Source organism: Diabrotica virgifera, chromosome 4 (genome assembly GCF_917563875.1).
Source record: "Diabrotica virgifera virgifera chromosome 4, PGI_DIABVI_V3a".
In the NCBI taxonomy this organism is placed as follows: Eukaryota; Metazoa; Arthropoda; class Insecta; order Coleoptera; family Chrysomelidae; genus Diabrotica; species Diabrotica virgifera.
Window position 1 is genome coordinate 18,811,115 of NC_065446.1, and position 17,060 is coordinate 18,828,174.

At 33.0% G+C, this 17,060-nt stretch overlaps 1 protein-coding gene across 18 annotated transcripts in view; it reads right to left on the minus strand.

The window, feature by feature from the left end:
- Nucleotides 1–17,060, minus strand: part of LOC126883476 (phosphatidylinositol 4-phosphate 5-kinase type-1 alpha) — a 240,122-nt gene that overhangs the window by 192,465 nt on the left and 30,597 nt on the right. The window contains exon 1 of one of the 18 annotated variants that reach the window (XM_050649050.1): nucleotides 4,636–4,765. The exons of the other annotated variants lie outside the window; for them this stretch is intronic. Coding sequence (XP_050505007.1) covers nucleotides 4,636–4,642 — 7 coding nt within the window. The 5' untranslated portion in view covers nucleotides 4,643–4,765. Of the gene's footprint in view, nucleotides 1–4,635; nucleotides 4,766–17,060 lie in introns of those variants that run through there. 18 annotated transcript variants of the gene reach the window in all.

Sequence of the window (17,060 nt, forward strand, 5' to 3'; positions counted from 1 at the left end):
GTTACTAAAGACTTAAATAAGTTTTACTTTGATAGTATTGAGGGGATTGCTCAAAATATTCCTAGATCCTCAAATTTTTCTGAAATACAGTAATAAGTAGTTTAAAAAATAAAGCAACTAGTGACGATATTCTGACAGTGTCACTGTTGAAGGGGATATTTTCAGTGGTTGGTTACCCATTGTTAAACATAGTTAATACCTGCCTGCAAGCAGGAGTTCTGCCGTCAATATTAAAATGTAGTACCATAATACCTGTACCAAAAATAAGTAAACCACAGGCGTTTGAAGATTTTAGGCCGATTAATTTACTTCCGATAATCGAAAAAATCATTGAATTATTAGTTTATGATCACTTATTTAACTATTTAAATGAATATAATTTGCTGTTTGTAAATTAATCTGGTTTTAGATGTAGGCACTCTACTGAAACTGCATGCCAGTTAGTATGTAACACATGGAAGAAAGATATAGATGACAGTAAAATAGTAATTAGTGTCTTTGTAGATTTAAAAAGGGCTTTTGAAACAATAGACAGGCAGATGTTATTAACGAAATGCAAAAATTATGGAATAACTGGAGTTGTGTTCAAATGGCTAGAAAATTATCTAAACGGTAGATGTCAAAAAACTAAAGTAAATAATAATATTTCAGACGAAATAGGTACTATATATGGAGTTCCCCAAGGAAGCGTTCTTGGACCATTATTATTTGTTTTATATATAAATGATCTACATCTCTATCTTAAAAATTCATTTGTAAATCTGTTTGCAGATGATACATTCATTTCTGTCTCTGGACAAGATTTTAATAATTTAGTTCAAACAATAAATGATGAATTAGATATTCTTAATAATTGGTTGATGGCAAATAAATTGAAACTAAATGCTCAAAAAACTAAGTATATGATTTTGGGTACTAAGATAAATTGTTCTAAATTTAATCAAGGAAATTTTAGTATTAAAATAGGTGAAGATATAATAAGCTATGTAGATGAAATTAAATATCTTGGAATTTTATTTAATCCACAGTTAAATTTTACCAAACATATAAATTTTCTGTGTAAAAAAATTGGTAAAAAAATCGGTTACTTCTCTAGAATATCTAAAGGGCTTTCCCGATGGTCTAGGAAGGTTGTGTATAATACAATAATATTTCCGCATTTTAATTATTGTATGTCACTGTTTATTTCATGTTCAAATGAACAGGTATATCGTTTGCAGTTTCTTCAAAATAAAGCTATGAGAATTGTCCTTGGATGTAGCAAGTATACCTCTATAAACTTTATGCTGGAAACATTAAATTTTTTAGATGTTAATCAGCTTATTACTGAGTCATGTTTGGTGTTAATATTTAAAATTATTAACAAGCAAGCTCCTCAATACTTCAATAATTATGTCATTAAAAGATCACTTTTGTTAGGTCAGTATAATTTAAGATTTGATAATTATCATATTGAAAGGTTCAATACAAGTGCCATGGAAAAAACTCTTTTTGTTGAAGGACTAAGAATATATAACAGTCTACCATCTAGCATAAAAGATTCACCAAATGTTAAAGTCTTCAAAAGTAGGTTAAAAAAATTGTATTTTAAGAATTAGTTGATTTTTCGTTTTTAAGTTATAGTTATTTAAATATATGTAAATGTTTATTTGTAATGTAATAGCTAAAAAGCTAAATAAATCCTATTATTATTATTATTATTATTATTATCTCAAAAATGAACTAGAACAGGTAATGCAGAAACTGAACAACGTACGTCAACAATACGGACTACCAACTAATGCAACTGAAACAAACGTTATAATAATTGATGGAGCTAGAAATAATCAAGCAGAGCAGGAGTGACAAACATAGCGGGATACGAAGGAGTGGAAAAGGATAACAAATAAATATTGGCGGATAGCTAGGTCAGCCAGAGAAAAACTGATGAAAATCTGGAAAAACACCGACATAACTAAAATCACGAAACTGTTCCTTAGATCGCACTGATATTCCCTATTCGCCGTGTGCAAGTACTTGGAGGGTATATGAGAAATGATCGTGCGCGAATAGTGGAGAAATCTTGCAACTTTCTTAAATAATTCATTGTCAATTGAAATTGTCAAACTGACGTATATTTCATATCTACTGTCAATGACGAAGAAAAATTATATGTTGCTCCACAATATTGATATGATATGCAATTATTATATAAAACAAAAATTTAATTAAATGTATTTTGCTTGTAGTACTGCATTTTAATAATTAATTTTATTTACTACAAACAATTGTTTACCTTTTAATAACATAACCTCAGTCTTACTTTTTTTTGGGCTATGGCCTTGACAATTATCCAGCAACCAGGACTAATATAATTGGCCAATATAATTAAAAGTGCGAAAAATGTTGCTGAGCTATGAAACTAGGTGTCGCTTTTCCGAACTTGCACGGTCCCAATTGCAACATATGCCTTTCAAGGCACGTATCCATTTTGTGCTCCATGCTTCCTGCAACTGCTTCACATAGTGGATACGTTGGCGCTCCCCTCAATGCACGAGGAGGGTGGACATTTCAGGTAGAGGAGCGCATGCCGTATGAACTGGAGCAGTTGCAAGGAGCGCGGAGCACAAGGGTAATGGATACGTGCCTTCAAATGTGAACTTCTGTCTGTGCTGACATAACAGACTCATAAAAATAAACAGAAACGTTTATTTGGTTCTGAAGTAGTTTGGTCATATCATTAGAAGGAGAGAGGGCATGGAAATATGATCGTCGAAGGTAGATTCGAAGGCAGAAGATCAAGAGGCAGATCTCCTTCCGGTGGTCTGATCGTATTAAAAGATCACACAACTTTCTCTTCCGGAACATCTCTTCTTCTTAAAGTTCCACCTCCTTAATGGAGGTTGGCTACTGCAATAGCAACTTCTTGTCTGTCTTCAGCTGTTCTTCTTAGCTTTTCAAAATTTAGACCTGTCCGTTGTCGAATGTTTCTTAGCCGCGATATCCTTCCTAGTCCTCTGTTTCTCTCGATCTCTCCTTTCACTATTATTTGAGCATATTGGTAGCATCTCACAAAGCTCAATATAGAGTTAACTGGTCAATCACAGTCAATCAAACATAATGACATCACCACATCCTTGCGTATGATAACGGACTGAGAAGGAGATTAAAAATTGTATCACGTAAATTAACAAAACGTGTCAAATTAGGTTATATGTTGTAAATATTATTAGTTTATAAGATAAAAATAAAAGGAAGACCATATTTTTAGCTCAGGTCCGTTTTGAATTGATAATATTCTATTTAGCTACGTCAAATGTTCAGATAAAAAACCATAGGAAATACGAATATTGTTACTATTAATTGCTTTAATTATCAAATTTTCTGGGAATCAACCACAGATAAAATTTTATATAGCAAATTATTCGGCTACGCAGTGATGAGCGCGCTAATAACCGGCAAAATAACGCAAAAGATAGAAAACATAATACGTTGTGAATTAAAAAAAGATCAAACTAGTACAGGTGGGAAAATATCGGTAGAAACCTATAATTTAATTTAAATTACATTACCACTATCGAGAGTTTCCACCTTTAGACGTAAGCTTTAAGAGCTAGTTGACTTCAGTCATAATTCTACGTATGACGTTCTTCCCAAGCTAGTTTTATTAGGTTTTGTATCTCTTCTTCTTCTTTGGTTTATTAGCCTCCACCTACTTGGGTATCTGGCTAGCTCATCGTCTCGGAATAAAGGAAAATTCCTTATTCACCTACAATTTGGAGTTGATATGGGACGAATACAACTAACTGCCGAGCATTACACAATCTGCTTTAATAAGCCACAATTTTAGTTTGAATTGTTGACGTTTCTATTTCAATTTGACGTTTTTGTGTCAGCCAAAACGAATAAGAAGAGACATTAAAATAAAATATTTCTCGACGTCATATACGTATAATTATGACTGAAGTCATCTGGCCACGTATAAGAACTAGTTTTACCTCGTACTATCTCACAACTTAATGTTTTCCATCTTCCTTTTGCCGGTTATTAGGGCGTCCATCACTGTATGCGCTAAAAACAGGTAAAATAACGCAAAAGATGGAAGACATAATACGTTTTTAAATAAAAAGAGATGAAACTCGTAGAGGTGGGAAATTATTGGTATAAACCTATAAATTTACAATATATTAGGTACATGATAATTTCCACCTTTATACGTTAGCTAATTAACTTCAGTTGTAATTATTATACGTATAACGTTTAGTATGATGACGTTTAATAAAATATCTTAGTTGAGTTATTTTTATTATTAGTTTGATTTATAATTAAAATGGCTACTCATTAGAGGCCCTTGGCTTCGGTAGTATTGACTAATAGTATACTACTAATATAGTAAGCACATATACTAATAATATTTTTATGCAAACATTTTTATGGACATCAAAAATATGATTTCGATAAACTTTAATTACAATTTGCGACGTTATAATTAAAATTCAAAGATGGCTTTGAATGATATGAAATGATCGTAATTTTGAGACGAATCTATTCATGTAAATTTTATTGAATTTGAGTGACATTATATTTTCCATAAGATGTTTGTGGTGTCCTTTATAATAAATTAATAATGACATCTAATATCCCGTTTTTACTTACATGTCATCTTCCTGCAATTTTATATTTCACTTAATTTTCTTAATATAATTAAACTGCAGAAGTTTCGCGGACTACAAAAAATACGAATTTGCCAGAAACTAGACACTTATCTCCGTAATACCAAAGTAATAAAACAATATATTTAACGTCATAACTAGATAGCATTAAAGATAAGCAAATCCTTGCACTGATAAAGTTTTACAGTAGGTTAGTCCAGAAAGCCACTGCGCATCCGCTAGGAAAAATATTCTAATTCGGATTTTTTGCACAATCTTACTCAAAAAGGACCCCTTTTAACAAATTTGCATGTTGCCAGGACCAAAAGTTGGTCCAAAATTTTTTTAACGTTTTTTTTTTTGTTTTTTTCCTAAAATTATTTTTTTTTGCATGGAACAAATTTTTTTTAGGTTTTTTGGATCATTCCAAACAGAAAAGGTCTTTAGTGACTTTTCTCTAAAGTTGATAGTTTTGACATATAAGCGATTAAAAATTTAAAAATTGCGAAATCGGCCATTTTTAACCCTCAAAAACTTAAAAAATTAAAAATTTGAATATTGCCAAGGTAGGTAGATATTCCTTAAACATCGATTGATGAAATCCCGAAGAGTTTTTTGCAATACAATATCAAAAACCCCTTTGTTTTTTAATTGCCAATTAAGCGTGCGCGACACTATTTTCCACCGTTGCATATGTATACAGTATGGTGCAAATGAAAGGAATAAATTCGTTATTTCTTAAACCGGTGACTTTAAGGAAAAATCCCAAAACAGGTCTGTTTTTATTTTTAAGTTATGGTATTGTGGCATATATAGTATACTAGTGACGTCCTCCATCTGGGCGTGATGACGTAATCGATGATTTTTTTAAATGAGAATACGAGTCGTGTGCTGGCTCATTTGAAAGGTTCTTCAATTCTCTATTCAGTAATATAAACATGTACATAATTATTTATACACGGTGTCCAAAAAATTTTTAAAGATATTCTTCTTTAGCGGCGAATCGATTGAGGGTAAAATTTGATTGATCCCGCGCATGCACACACCGACAGTATGGTATTAGTTGTTATACGGGCTCTGATTGGGTGTTGAAATTTTGAAACGATCTGTCAATAATTGTTCAATATGGAGGTTATCGGTAAACAAAAATATTGTATAATATTAATTTTTATTGATGTGTGGACAGAAATAAAATCAAATTTATAATTATAGTGACTTTTTAAATAGTTATTTTAAAAGCCGCAGGTACGTAATTCTAAATGTTCCAGTTGGAAATACCTAATAGTTTCAATACCTATCTATTTGGAAAATGTAAACAAAATAATGTAGTTACCTATTAGTAGGCAATGCTTTAATTTACATAATCTGATTACGAACAAACTTTCTACAAATCTTCATCTCATATATCGTTTTCTTACTCTATATTTTGTTGTATTTTATTTCGACAAAAATCAAACTAATAATTTTATTAAATTCATATAAATTTATGGTGTAAACGTTTAGTTTGTGTATATTCCCACATGACGTATACGAGAGTTTGGTGCAGTTTGAAATGGCGTCAACTTTCGTACGGCGCGGTAGATGTGAAGTGGGTTCAAGCCCCAAGCAAGTTATTATTTTTTTATTTTTTTTTATAGATTTTATGATTGTAAGTATACTATTATATAATTTTTGAACATATTCTTCTTTTTTGAAAGTGGTAGATAAGAAAGTTAGATAGATAACAAAAGGTAGATAGATAACAAAGGGGTTTTTGATATTGTATTGCAAAAATCTCTTCGGGATTTCATCAATCGATGTTTAAATCGATGTGTCCAAAAAAATTTTATTAAATTAAATAATTTGACAAATTGACAAAAAAATTAAATTATTGGACACCCTGTATAAATAATTATGTAAATGTTTATATTACTGAATAGAGAATTGAAGAACCTTTCAAATGAGCTAGCACACGACCCCTATTCTCATTTAAAAAAATCATCGATTACGTCATCACGCCCGGATGGATGACGTCACTAGTATACCATATATGTCACAATATCATAACTTAAAAATAAAAATCGACCTGTTTCGGGATTTTTCCTTAAAGTCGCCGGTTTACGAAATAACGAATTTATTGCTTTCATTTGCACCATACTGCATACACATGCAACGGTGGAAAATAGTGTCGCGCACGCTTGATTGGCAATTAAAAAACAAAGGGATTTTTGATATTGTATTGCAAAAATCTCTTCGGGATTTCATCTATCGATGTTTAAAGAATATCTACCTACCTTGGCAACATTCAAATTTTCAGTTTTTCGCATAGTTTTTGAGGGTTAAAAATGGCCGATTTCGCAATTTTTCAATTTTTAATCGCTTATATGTCAAAAACTATCAACTTTAGAGAAAAGTCACCAAAGACCTTTTCTGTTTGGAATGATCCAAAAACCCTAAAAAAAATTTTGTTCCATGCAAAAAAAAAATATTTTAGGAAAAAACAAAAAAAAAACGTTTAAAAATTTTTTGACTAACTTTTGGTCCTGGCAACATGCAAATTTGTTAAAAGGTGTCCTTTTTGAGTAAGATTGTGCAAACAATCCGAATTAGAATATTTTTCCTAGCGGATGCGCAGTGGCTTTCTGGACTAGGTGTTGAAGTGAATCATTGAAAACAGAAAAAACTGAGCAGGTTTTTGTCGAATAAGTATTCGCGTATATAGGTAAATACTTACAGTACTGGAAAATGGAATGAAAAGAAGAGAAAATGCTAGCAGGATGGGAGATAGAACAGATAATAACAATACATAAAAAAGGGAGACTGACAAATAATATTGGTGGGAATTATAATAGTATATCGCACCTAGCTTAACCTTTGCTTTGTACATTAGTGGTCGTATTGACGCACCGTGCCCCGCACATTTAATTGTTTTTTTATTTAATCGTTATTCTTTACATCGGACGAAGAAAGCATTGTTTTAAATTCTAATTTTAAGACATGATGTTTATTTGCTATATGGATTTTGCTACGGAGAACCCACTTCTTTCCTTTCTTTCTTTACACAGTTTTATTAAAACCAAGCTATAGTGGTGACATATTTGCTTTTTTTCTCCAAATTGGTTCACGTATAAACATACAACTAATTAATTTGTGACTTGCTGTTGCGTTTAGTAAATTTCAATTTCCGACTTATCATCGACTTTCGTATGCTTTAAATGATGACGCACGGGTAAAGATTCACGGACTCAACTGTACTTTGCTTCAGCGAAGCTATGGTCAAGGGTAGGTGCGGTGCGATGTGCTGTGCGCCGTTGTGGCCGCTACTTTACACACTTTATACTGAAATCTAAGTTAAAACACGAGGAGTTATATTTAAATTGCATTATAACTGGGAACATTTTATGAAAATATAGTCATTCTAAATATTTTAAACTTATAAACGTTAAAGTCATAAAGCTGTCGTAAATTGGGAATTTCAAAGTTACCGGCGCAATATAAAATGGCATTTTACGATCAGTTTTGTAATCGCGTTTACAAAAATATCATTATTGCGATTTTATGTCGGATGGATGTGTTGTGTGTAATAGGCGTATAGCATTACGCTATAATTACTATTTCTGCTAATTTTATTATCTTATTTCTTTTATTATTTTTTCTCAAAAACCAAACAACGTTGTCATTCGAAATGCACATTCAAATACAAAGATTAAGGGCTTTACCCTGTCACATCTGTTTTTCGTCTATGTGGGCAACAAACTGCACCCTCATTAATTAAGTACTTTATCAGACAATTATTGTGTCAACAACTCACCGAATGCATTCGTTCTTAAAACTGTAAAAGTAGACGCCAGACCATAGTGATTTATTTGATCATCTGGTCAGGGGAAAAAAGGAACACAAAACATTATTATCGTTGTGGTTTCTCTTCTTCAGTCACTACTCAGCATGTGGACGGTAAACACGTACCGGCTCGACCTTTCCGAGAGACCTAAGCCAAACACATTTTCGTTACAACAATAAAATTACCGTTTGTTTTATTATATTCATTTTTTAATTAAATTCCGGCCATACACCCATCGGAAAAGGCGCACAATACATAATTTATTCTATTAGTTTTCTTCTTCTTCTTTTTGTATAGATATGATTCTGTCTATAACAGAAAGCTTTGAGGTCAAACAAGGAGTGCGGCAGGGTGATACATTATCGTCTATAATGTTTAGCATATTACTAGAAAAGGTTATACAGGAAGCAAACATTAATAGAACAGGTCTGATCTACCACAAAAAACATCAGTGCTTGGCATTCGCAGACGATTTGGTAATCTTGGCTAGGAGCAAAATAGAACTTATCGAAACAGTCATGAAACTCGAGGAGAGGGCAGCAACCAAAGGATTGTATATAAATGAAGCAAAAACAAAGTATATCGAATGGACAAATAAGCAATTCGTTCGGGGGCAATACATAACAATGACAACAGCGAAGGGAACACAGTATAAATTCGAAGAAGTTGAGAGATTTGAGTACTTAGGAACTGTCTTCACAAGAGATCCTAACTGTGAAGAAGAAATACAAAAGAGAATTATGTGGGCAACCGCGCTATATTTGCTCTTAATGGGTTGTTAAGGAGTAAAAATATATCACGAAGAGCAAAACTAAGAACTTACAAGACCGTAATAAGGCCGATAGTAACGTATGCTTCTGAAACATGGGTCACAACAAAAAAACATCAAGAGTTGTTATTAGTTTGGGAGAGGAAAATACTGCGCAAAATCTTCGGTGGGAAAAACTTAAATGGACAATGGGTAAGAAGAACAAATAAGGAACTAACTGAGCTCTATCAAGATCCTAACATACTAGCAGTAATTAAGGCGCAAAGACTTAGATGGTTGGGCCATGTGCAGAGGATGATTCCATCTAGAATTCCCAGAATGGTACTATCTAGTGCATTGGCAGGGAAAAGACGAAGAGGAAGACCGAGGTCACGATGGAGTAATGGAGTTAGAGAAGATATGAGAAGAATTAACGTAAGGAACTGGGAAAGAAAAGCGACTGACAAAAGGGAGTGGAAAAGAATAGTAGTACATCAAGCCATGGGCCTACTAGGCTCGTAGTGCTTACATATTATTATTATTATGATTCTGTCTGTTTTTTAAATGTGCCTCCAGTAAATTGTCGTTCCATCGTTTTCGTGGTCTTCCCAGTGATCATCTTCCTATTGGGGAACCGTCTTTCGCTGTCTTTACTACTGTATTTATTGTCATTCGGCTTATGTGGTCATTCCATTCTACTCTTCTGTTTCTTACCCAGTTATTAACGTTGTCCACCTTGTACCTCCATCGATTATCTGTACTGAGCTCTGTCCCATAGAGTCTTACCATCGATTTTTCGAAGGGTTTTCATCTCCGTTGTTTCGAGCAATCTTTTTGTTCTGTCTGTGCCAGGTCGTGTTTCTGCCGCGTATGTCATTATTGGTCTGATGACTGTTTTGTAAATTCTGCCTTTCATTTCTTTTCCGATATTTTTATTTCTACATATTGTGTCATTCAGGCAGCCTGCGGCTTTGTTTGCTCTATTCACTTGATCTTCCACTTCTGTTTCGAGCCTTCCGTAGCTAGATAGTGTGATACCTAGATATTTAAACTCCATCACTTGTTCTATTATCTGACCCTCCAGCTCCAATTTACATCTTTTAGGATTTGATATTATAACCATGCACTTTGTCTTTTTTGGGGAAATTAACATGTTAAATTTTCTGGCAGTTAAATAAACCTTCACTTTGAAAAATTAGTATTGCACCGTCTGCATAGCAGTCTATTTTAAGTTGCTTTTGTCACCTTCAATTGGGTCAGTTAGTTCATCTTCTACTTTTACTTTTATTGTGTTGTTCTGGTAGATGTTTTCGATCGTTTTAATTATTTCTAGAGGTACCTCTCTCTCTCTCTTGAGTATAACAAATGGATAACGTCCTTTAATTTGACCCTGTCAAATACTTTCTTAAGTTCCACGAAACATAAATATGCCGGTTTGTTGTATTCTAACGATTTCTCTTGAACTTGTCTCATTATAAATACAGCGTCGATGCATGATCTTCCCGACCTAAAACCTTGTTGTTCTTCTGCTGTTATAATTTCATTCAGTTTGTTTTTACTTATATATACCTTATCTATGGTTTGTTCGTTATCACTTTGGTTGTTCATTTTAATGTTGTGTTTAACAATATTATAATTCTACTAATTGGTTACTATAATATGTTTATTGCATATATGATTTCCAAAAATTAGACCACGGCCATTTAGCACAAAATAAATCGATTTTTAAATGCAGCACCTAGAAACTTGCAACTTTTTGCATTATGTTCAGGATGATGTCAACAAAAAAGTCTACAATAGAAAAATGGGTGGAAATGCATAGTTGCATTTTAAAGTGCACAAAATGCATCCAAAAGTGCATAAATATCTGTCAAAATAAGTGTATTAAGGGCCATGTTGGGGGGTTTTCGAGGTAGCTGAAGACAAATACGCCATCAGAACCGACCCCCTGTGCACCTGGTGCCCAAAAAGCCTCCTAACTCTAGAAGATAACAAGCCTTAGCCTTAGATAACAAACCTTGGGCATCAGGTAGTCCGGTGGTTATTCAACGACCCCAAAAACAGCCCAGTAATCTATTTGCATGCATTTAGTGCCGAAAGTCCTCGAAACTTCAGAAGATGACGTTCCTTAGAAGTGACGGTGGACGTGGACACCAGGTGCTCCGGGAGTCGGTTCTGATGGCGTATTAAATATTATTAATAGACCAGTAAGGATCTGTGAAAAAACGTTTATTTTTGGATGTGAAAGGTGGCATTCGGATTTTTGCAGATAAAGTTAGGTGACACCTTCAGTAATAATAATTGACTTATGCTCCTTCTCAAATATGCCCGGAACATTAATAAAAAAATTAAAATATTTAAAAATTTCGAAAAACGTCGATTTTTTTCTGGTTTCTTTGCTTATAACTTTAAAACGATTCGTTTTGGAACAGAGTCGTAGAGAAATAAAATAAAAGATAATTGAATTTTGTATGATATACGACTGGTCAAAAATGTCTTAATAGTCTAAGAGCTAGTGAACCTTTTGACTAACGGTCGTCCTGTAAGGCTAAAAATTTGTAGAGTGATAATTCATAGCACACCAAAGCTAAAAACCATGACCTGGCAGGCCTCAGCGGTGCACGTGTATCTACCAGGTGAATCGAAAAGTGCAAATTTAGGGGGTAAAATAAACTTTCTCCTGTAAGGTTTAAATTTAAGTATGTGTTTGAGTAAGTCATTTAGAAGAAATGTGTACAATGACAGGCGATTCTGAAGAGCATAAGACCTTGCCAGGCGAGGGGAAAGATTAGGGGTTTTTATTAAAATTATTCTTTTTGCATCGAACACATTTTTTTTAGGCTTTTTGAATCATTCCAAACAGAAAAGGTCCTTAGTTATTTTTCTCTTAAGTTAATAGTTTTTGTTATATAAGCGATTGAAAATTTTGAAAATTGCGAAATCGGCCATTTTTAACCCAAATCGGACATTTATCTAAAAATTTCAATATTGGCAAGGTACGCAGATATTCCTTAAACATTGATTGATGAAATCCCGAAGAGTTTTTTGCAATAAAATAACGAAAACCGCTTTGTTTTTTTAATTGCTAATCAAGCGGGCGCTACACTGTAGTATAATTGAGGACGTTTGAGCTTGCATAAATTCATTATCTCGAGAATGGGCAAATTTGAAGAGAAATCCTCAGACAGGTCGATTTTTATTTTTGAATTAGGACTTTTTGGTATATATATATAATACTAGTGACGTCATCCATCTGGGCGTGATGACGTAATCGATTATTTTTTTAAATAAGAGTAGGTGTTGTGTGATAGCTCATTTGAAAGGTTATTTAATTCTCTATTCAGTAATATAAACATTAACATAATTATTTATACAGGGTGTACAAAAAAAATTTTTTCTTCTATTTGTCAAATTTAATCAAAGTTAATTTAATAAAAAAAATTTTTTTGTACACCCTGTATAAATAATTATGTTATTGTTTATATTAGTGAATAGAGAATTAAATAACCTTTCAAATGAGCTATCACACAACCCCTACTCTCATTTAAAAAAATCATCGATTACGTCATCACGCTCAGATGGATGACGTCACTAGTATTATATATATGCCAAAAAGTCCTAATTTAAAAATAAAAATCGACCTGTCTGAAGATTGCTCTTGAAATTTGCCAATTCTCGAGATAATGAATTTATGCCAACTCAAACGTCCTCACTTATACTACAGTGAAGCGTCCGCTTGATTAGCAATTAAAAAACAAAGGGGTTTCCGATATTGTATTGCAAAAAACTCTTTGGGATTTCATCAATCAATGTTTAAAGAATATCTACCTACCTTGGCAACTTTGAGATTTTTAGATAAATATCCGATTTGGGGTTAAAAATGGTCGATTTCGCAATTTTCAAAATTTTCAATCGCTTATATAACAAAAACTATTAACTTAAGAGAAAAATCACCAAAGACCTTTTCTGTTTGGAATGATTCAAAAAACTTAAAAAAAATTTGTTCGATGCAAAAAAAATAAATTTAGGAAAAACCCCTAATCTTTCCCCTCGCCTGGCAAGGTCTTATGCTCTTCAGAATCGCCTGTCATTTTACACATTTCTTTTAAATGACTTACTCAAACACATACTTAAATTTAAACCTTACAGGAGAAAGTTTATTTTACCCCCTAAATTTGCACTTTTCGATTCACCTGGTAGATACACGTGCACCGCTGAGGCCTGCCAGGTCATGGTTTTTAGCTTTGGTGTGCTATGAATTATCACTCTACAAATTTCTAGCCTTACAGGACGACCGTTAGTCAAAAGGTTCACTAGCTCTTAGACTATAACGTATTACCTTTTCTGCAATATAGCAATAAATACAAAATAAGGGGGCAAAATACGCCTGTTGTTATTCAATGTTTTTAACCACTTTGGTGGCACTTAGAACCTTAGTAATTCGCTTAGGAAATTCTTTGTAACATACTTAAGCGTGTACCAAATTTCATTAAAATCGACCTAATAGATTTTGCACAAAAAATTTGCAATCTAAATGTTTTTAAAAAAGTTCAAATTTTTTAAAATCTTTCTGAACAAAAAGTAGACCATTTAGAAGTTGTCTAATTTTTTTTACATATAAAGAGGTTCTCTACCTATTTAATACACTTTACAGAATTAAAATCGGATTATTTAAGGGGCCTCAGCAATGTTTTAAACTTATAAACAATTTTTTGGCTTATAAACAAATATCTTTGTTTAATAATAAAAAATTAATTTTTAGCAATGCAAATAATTAAAACCGGTATAATTTGACTTAAACTTTCAAATGCTGTCAGCAGAATTGCTATTTTATTTTTTAATCAAAAGTTATTCGCGTTCAAAAATTGCAATTTTTCGAATTTTTGAAAGTTCCACTGCGTTTATCTCGAAAACTATGCATCCTACGAAAAAACTTCCAAGAACGTTTTTTGCTTAGAATTACCCAAGAAATGCAAAAAAATGTTTTATTTTGCGAAAAATCATTGTTATGTAATTCCTCAAGTTCTTTGTTTATAACAATCTTATCGACATCCGGATCAACTGTTACCCAAAAAAATCGTGTTCTACGGGTCAAAAAATACATAAAAATCTTGGGTAAGTCCATCTAAATAAAGGAGCTCGTAGCATCCCCTCCTGGCCACAGGACTAATTTGTTTATAAGCCAAAACATTGTTAATATCTTTAAAACATTGCTGAGGCTGCTTAAATAATCCGATTTCAATTCTGTAAAGTGCATTAGATAGGTGGAGTCCTACTTTATTATGTAAAAAAATTGACAAATCTTTGTATGTTCTAGTTTTTGTTGTGCAAGATTTTAAAAAATTTGACTTTTTTAAAAAAAGTTTAGATTGCAAAATTATTATTCAAAATCTATTAAGTCAATTTTAATGAAATTTGGTGTACGGTTTTAGCACATTACAAAAATTTTCTAAGCGAATTAGGAAGGTTCCAAGTGTAACCTAAGTGATGGAAAATCATTGAATAAGGACAGGCTTGTTTTGTCCCCTTATTTTATATTTATTGTTATTTTGCAGCAAGGGTGATAAATTAAAACATTTTTAACCAATCGCATCTGATAGAAAATTTAATTATCTTTGTTTTATTCCTATACGACTTTGTTCTAAAATGAATCGTTTTAAAGTTATAAGCAAAAAAATTAGAAAAAAAACTAAATTTTTTGAAATTTTTAAATATTTTATTTTTTTTTATTAATGTTCCGGGCATATTTGAGAAGGAGCATAAATCAATTATTATTAACGAAGTTATCACCTAACTTTATCAGCAAAAATCTGAATGCCACCTCTCACATCCACCTAAAAACAGATCCTTACTGGTCTATAAAATATTACTAAGGTTTAATGCAAATTTCAATTTTCGCATTTGTGAAATATGCGACGCCTATGGTTTATGGAGGATAATGATATGCGTTAAGCGCCCAGTACACTACTTGCAAAATTGATCGAAGTTCAGCGAGCACGAGAGTGTAGAGAGGTAAGTAATACCGAGTTATCTCATATCTGCAACCGTGAGGAGAAGAGACGACAGACGTTCGTTTATGCGGTGCAAGTGACCTTGAGGGTTTTTGTTAACTATACTGTACTTCATGCGACTTCGCTTCGACTTGGGCTACTTCCATTCTGTGTCGGTTTTTGCGACTGAGTCAAAGGACTCGAAGTTAGTTTCTCCCCGCGCAAATGTGTTCCTCGAAGTTGAACGAGTGTGTAGCGATGCTCTTCGGACAACTTTCCCAAGTACTTCGTCGAGTAACTTCGCGAGAGTGAAGAGCTCGCTTTTGAGAGTTCGTCCTGGCATTTTCTCGAGGACAGACTATATAATTATAGTTAGATAAAATTTGATAAAAATTATAAAATAAATTCTTTTGATTTTTTCTTGTTTATTTACATGTTTCTGCAAGCAAATTATTATAACATTCGTGACTATACCGAAAAAGAGAAACGCCAGACAATGTTGCGAACACCGTACCATCAGTCTAATGTGCCACATACTCAAAGTATTTCTAAAGATTATTCATCGTAGAATAAACAAAAAGTTAGAACAAGACATTGGACAAACTCAGTTCGGATTTAGAAATGCTCAAGGAACCAGAGAAGCATTATTTGCAGTAAATGTGCTAATACAGAGATGTTTAGATGTAAACCAGGACATCTATGTCTGCTTCCTAGATTATAACCAGGCATTCGATACGGTGAAACATAATCCGTTAATAAAACTACTTACTGAGAACAAAGAACATCGACACACGGGATATAAGAATAATAAATAATCTGTCTTATGAACAAGAAGCTGTCATCAGAATAAATAATTTAAACACCAATAAAATAACAATCAAAAGAGGCGTTAGACAGGGCTGTGTCTTGTCGCCATCACTGTTTAATGCATACTCAGAAGAAATATTCAAAAAAGCATTAGAAGATGAAGTAGCAGGCATAAAAATAAATGGCCTACCCATATCTGAAATTAGATACGCCGATGACACAATACTAATAGCAGAAACTATTACAGATCTACAAAGAATTTTAGATAAGGTTGTTGCAACGAGTGAAGAATTTGGTCTGTCACTAAACATAAAGAAAACGAAATTTATGGTTATATCAAAGAAAAATATTAGAAACATCAATCTACACGTAAATAATAAGACGATAGAACGAGTTCAGAATTATAACTATTTAGGGACAAACATTAGTGAAACAAACGATTATACCAAAGAAATCTCAATTAGAATAGAAAAGGCTAGAAGTGCATTCACTAATATGAAACAAATATTATGTAGTAGACAGCAGAGACCTCGGCCTAAATCTTAGAAAGCGAGTACTAAAATGTTATATATTTTCTGTTCTTTTGTATGGTGTGGAGACATGGACTCATGTGCAATAAACAATGCCTCAATAGATTGGAAGCATTTGAGATGTGGACGTATCGAAGAATGCTGAAAATCTCTTGAACAGACAGAATAACCAATGAGGAAGTACTAAGCAGAATACAGAACAGCAAGGAGATACTGGATTCCATCAAAATAAGAAAACTTCAATACTTGGGTCATATAACACGTGGTGACAGATATGAAATCCTAAAATTAATTATGCAGGGAAAGATTCAAGGAAGGCGCAGCATAGGTAGGAAAAAAATGTCCCGGCTGAGAAATCTCAGAGAATGGTTTAGATGCAGCTCAACTGAACTCTTTCGGGCTGTAGTGTCAAAAGTGAGAATAGCAATGATGATTGCCAACCTTCGTCGCGGAGATGGCACGTAAAGAAGAAGCAAGCAAAGGACATCGCACACATCTTATGGAAAATATAATGTCACTCAAATTCAATAAAAT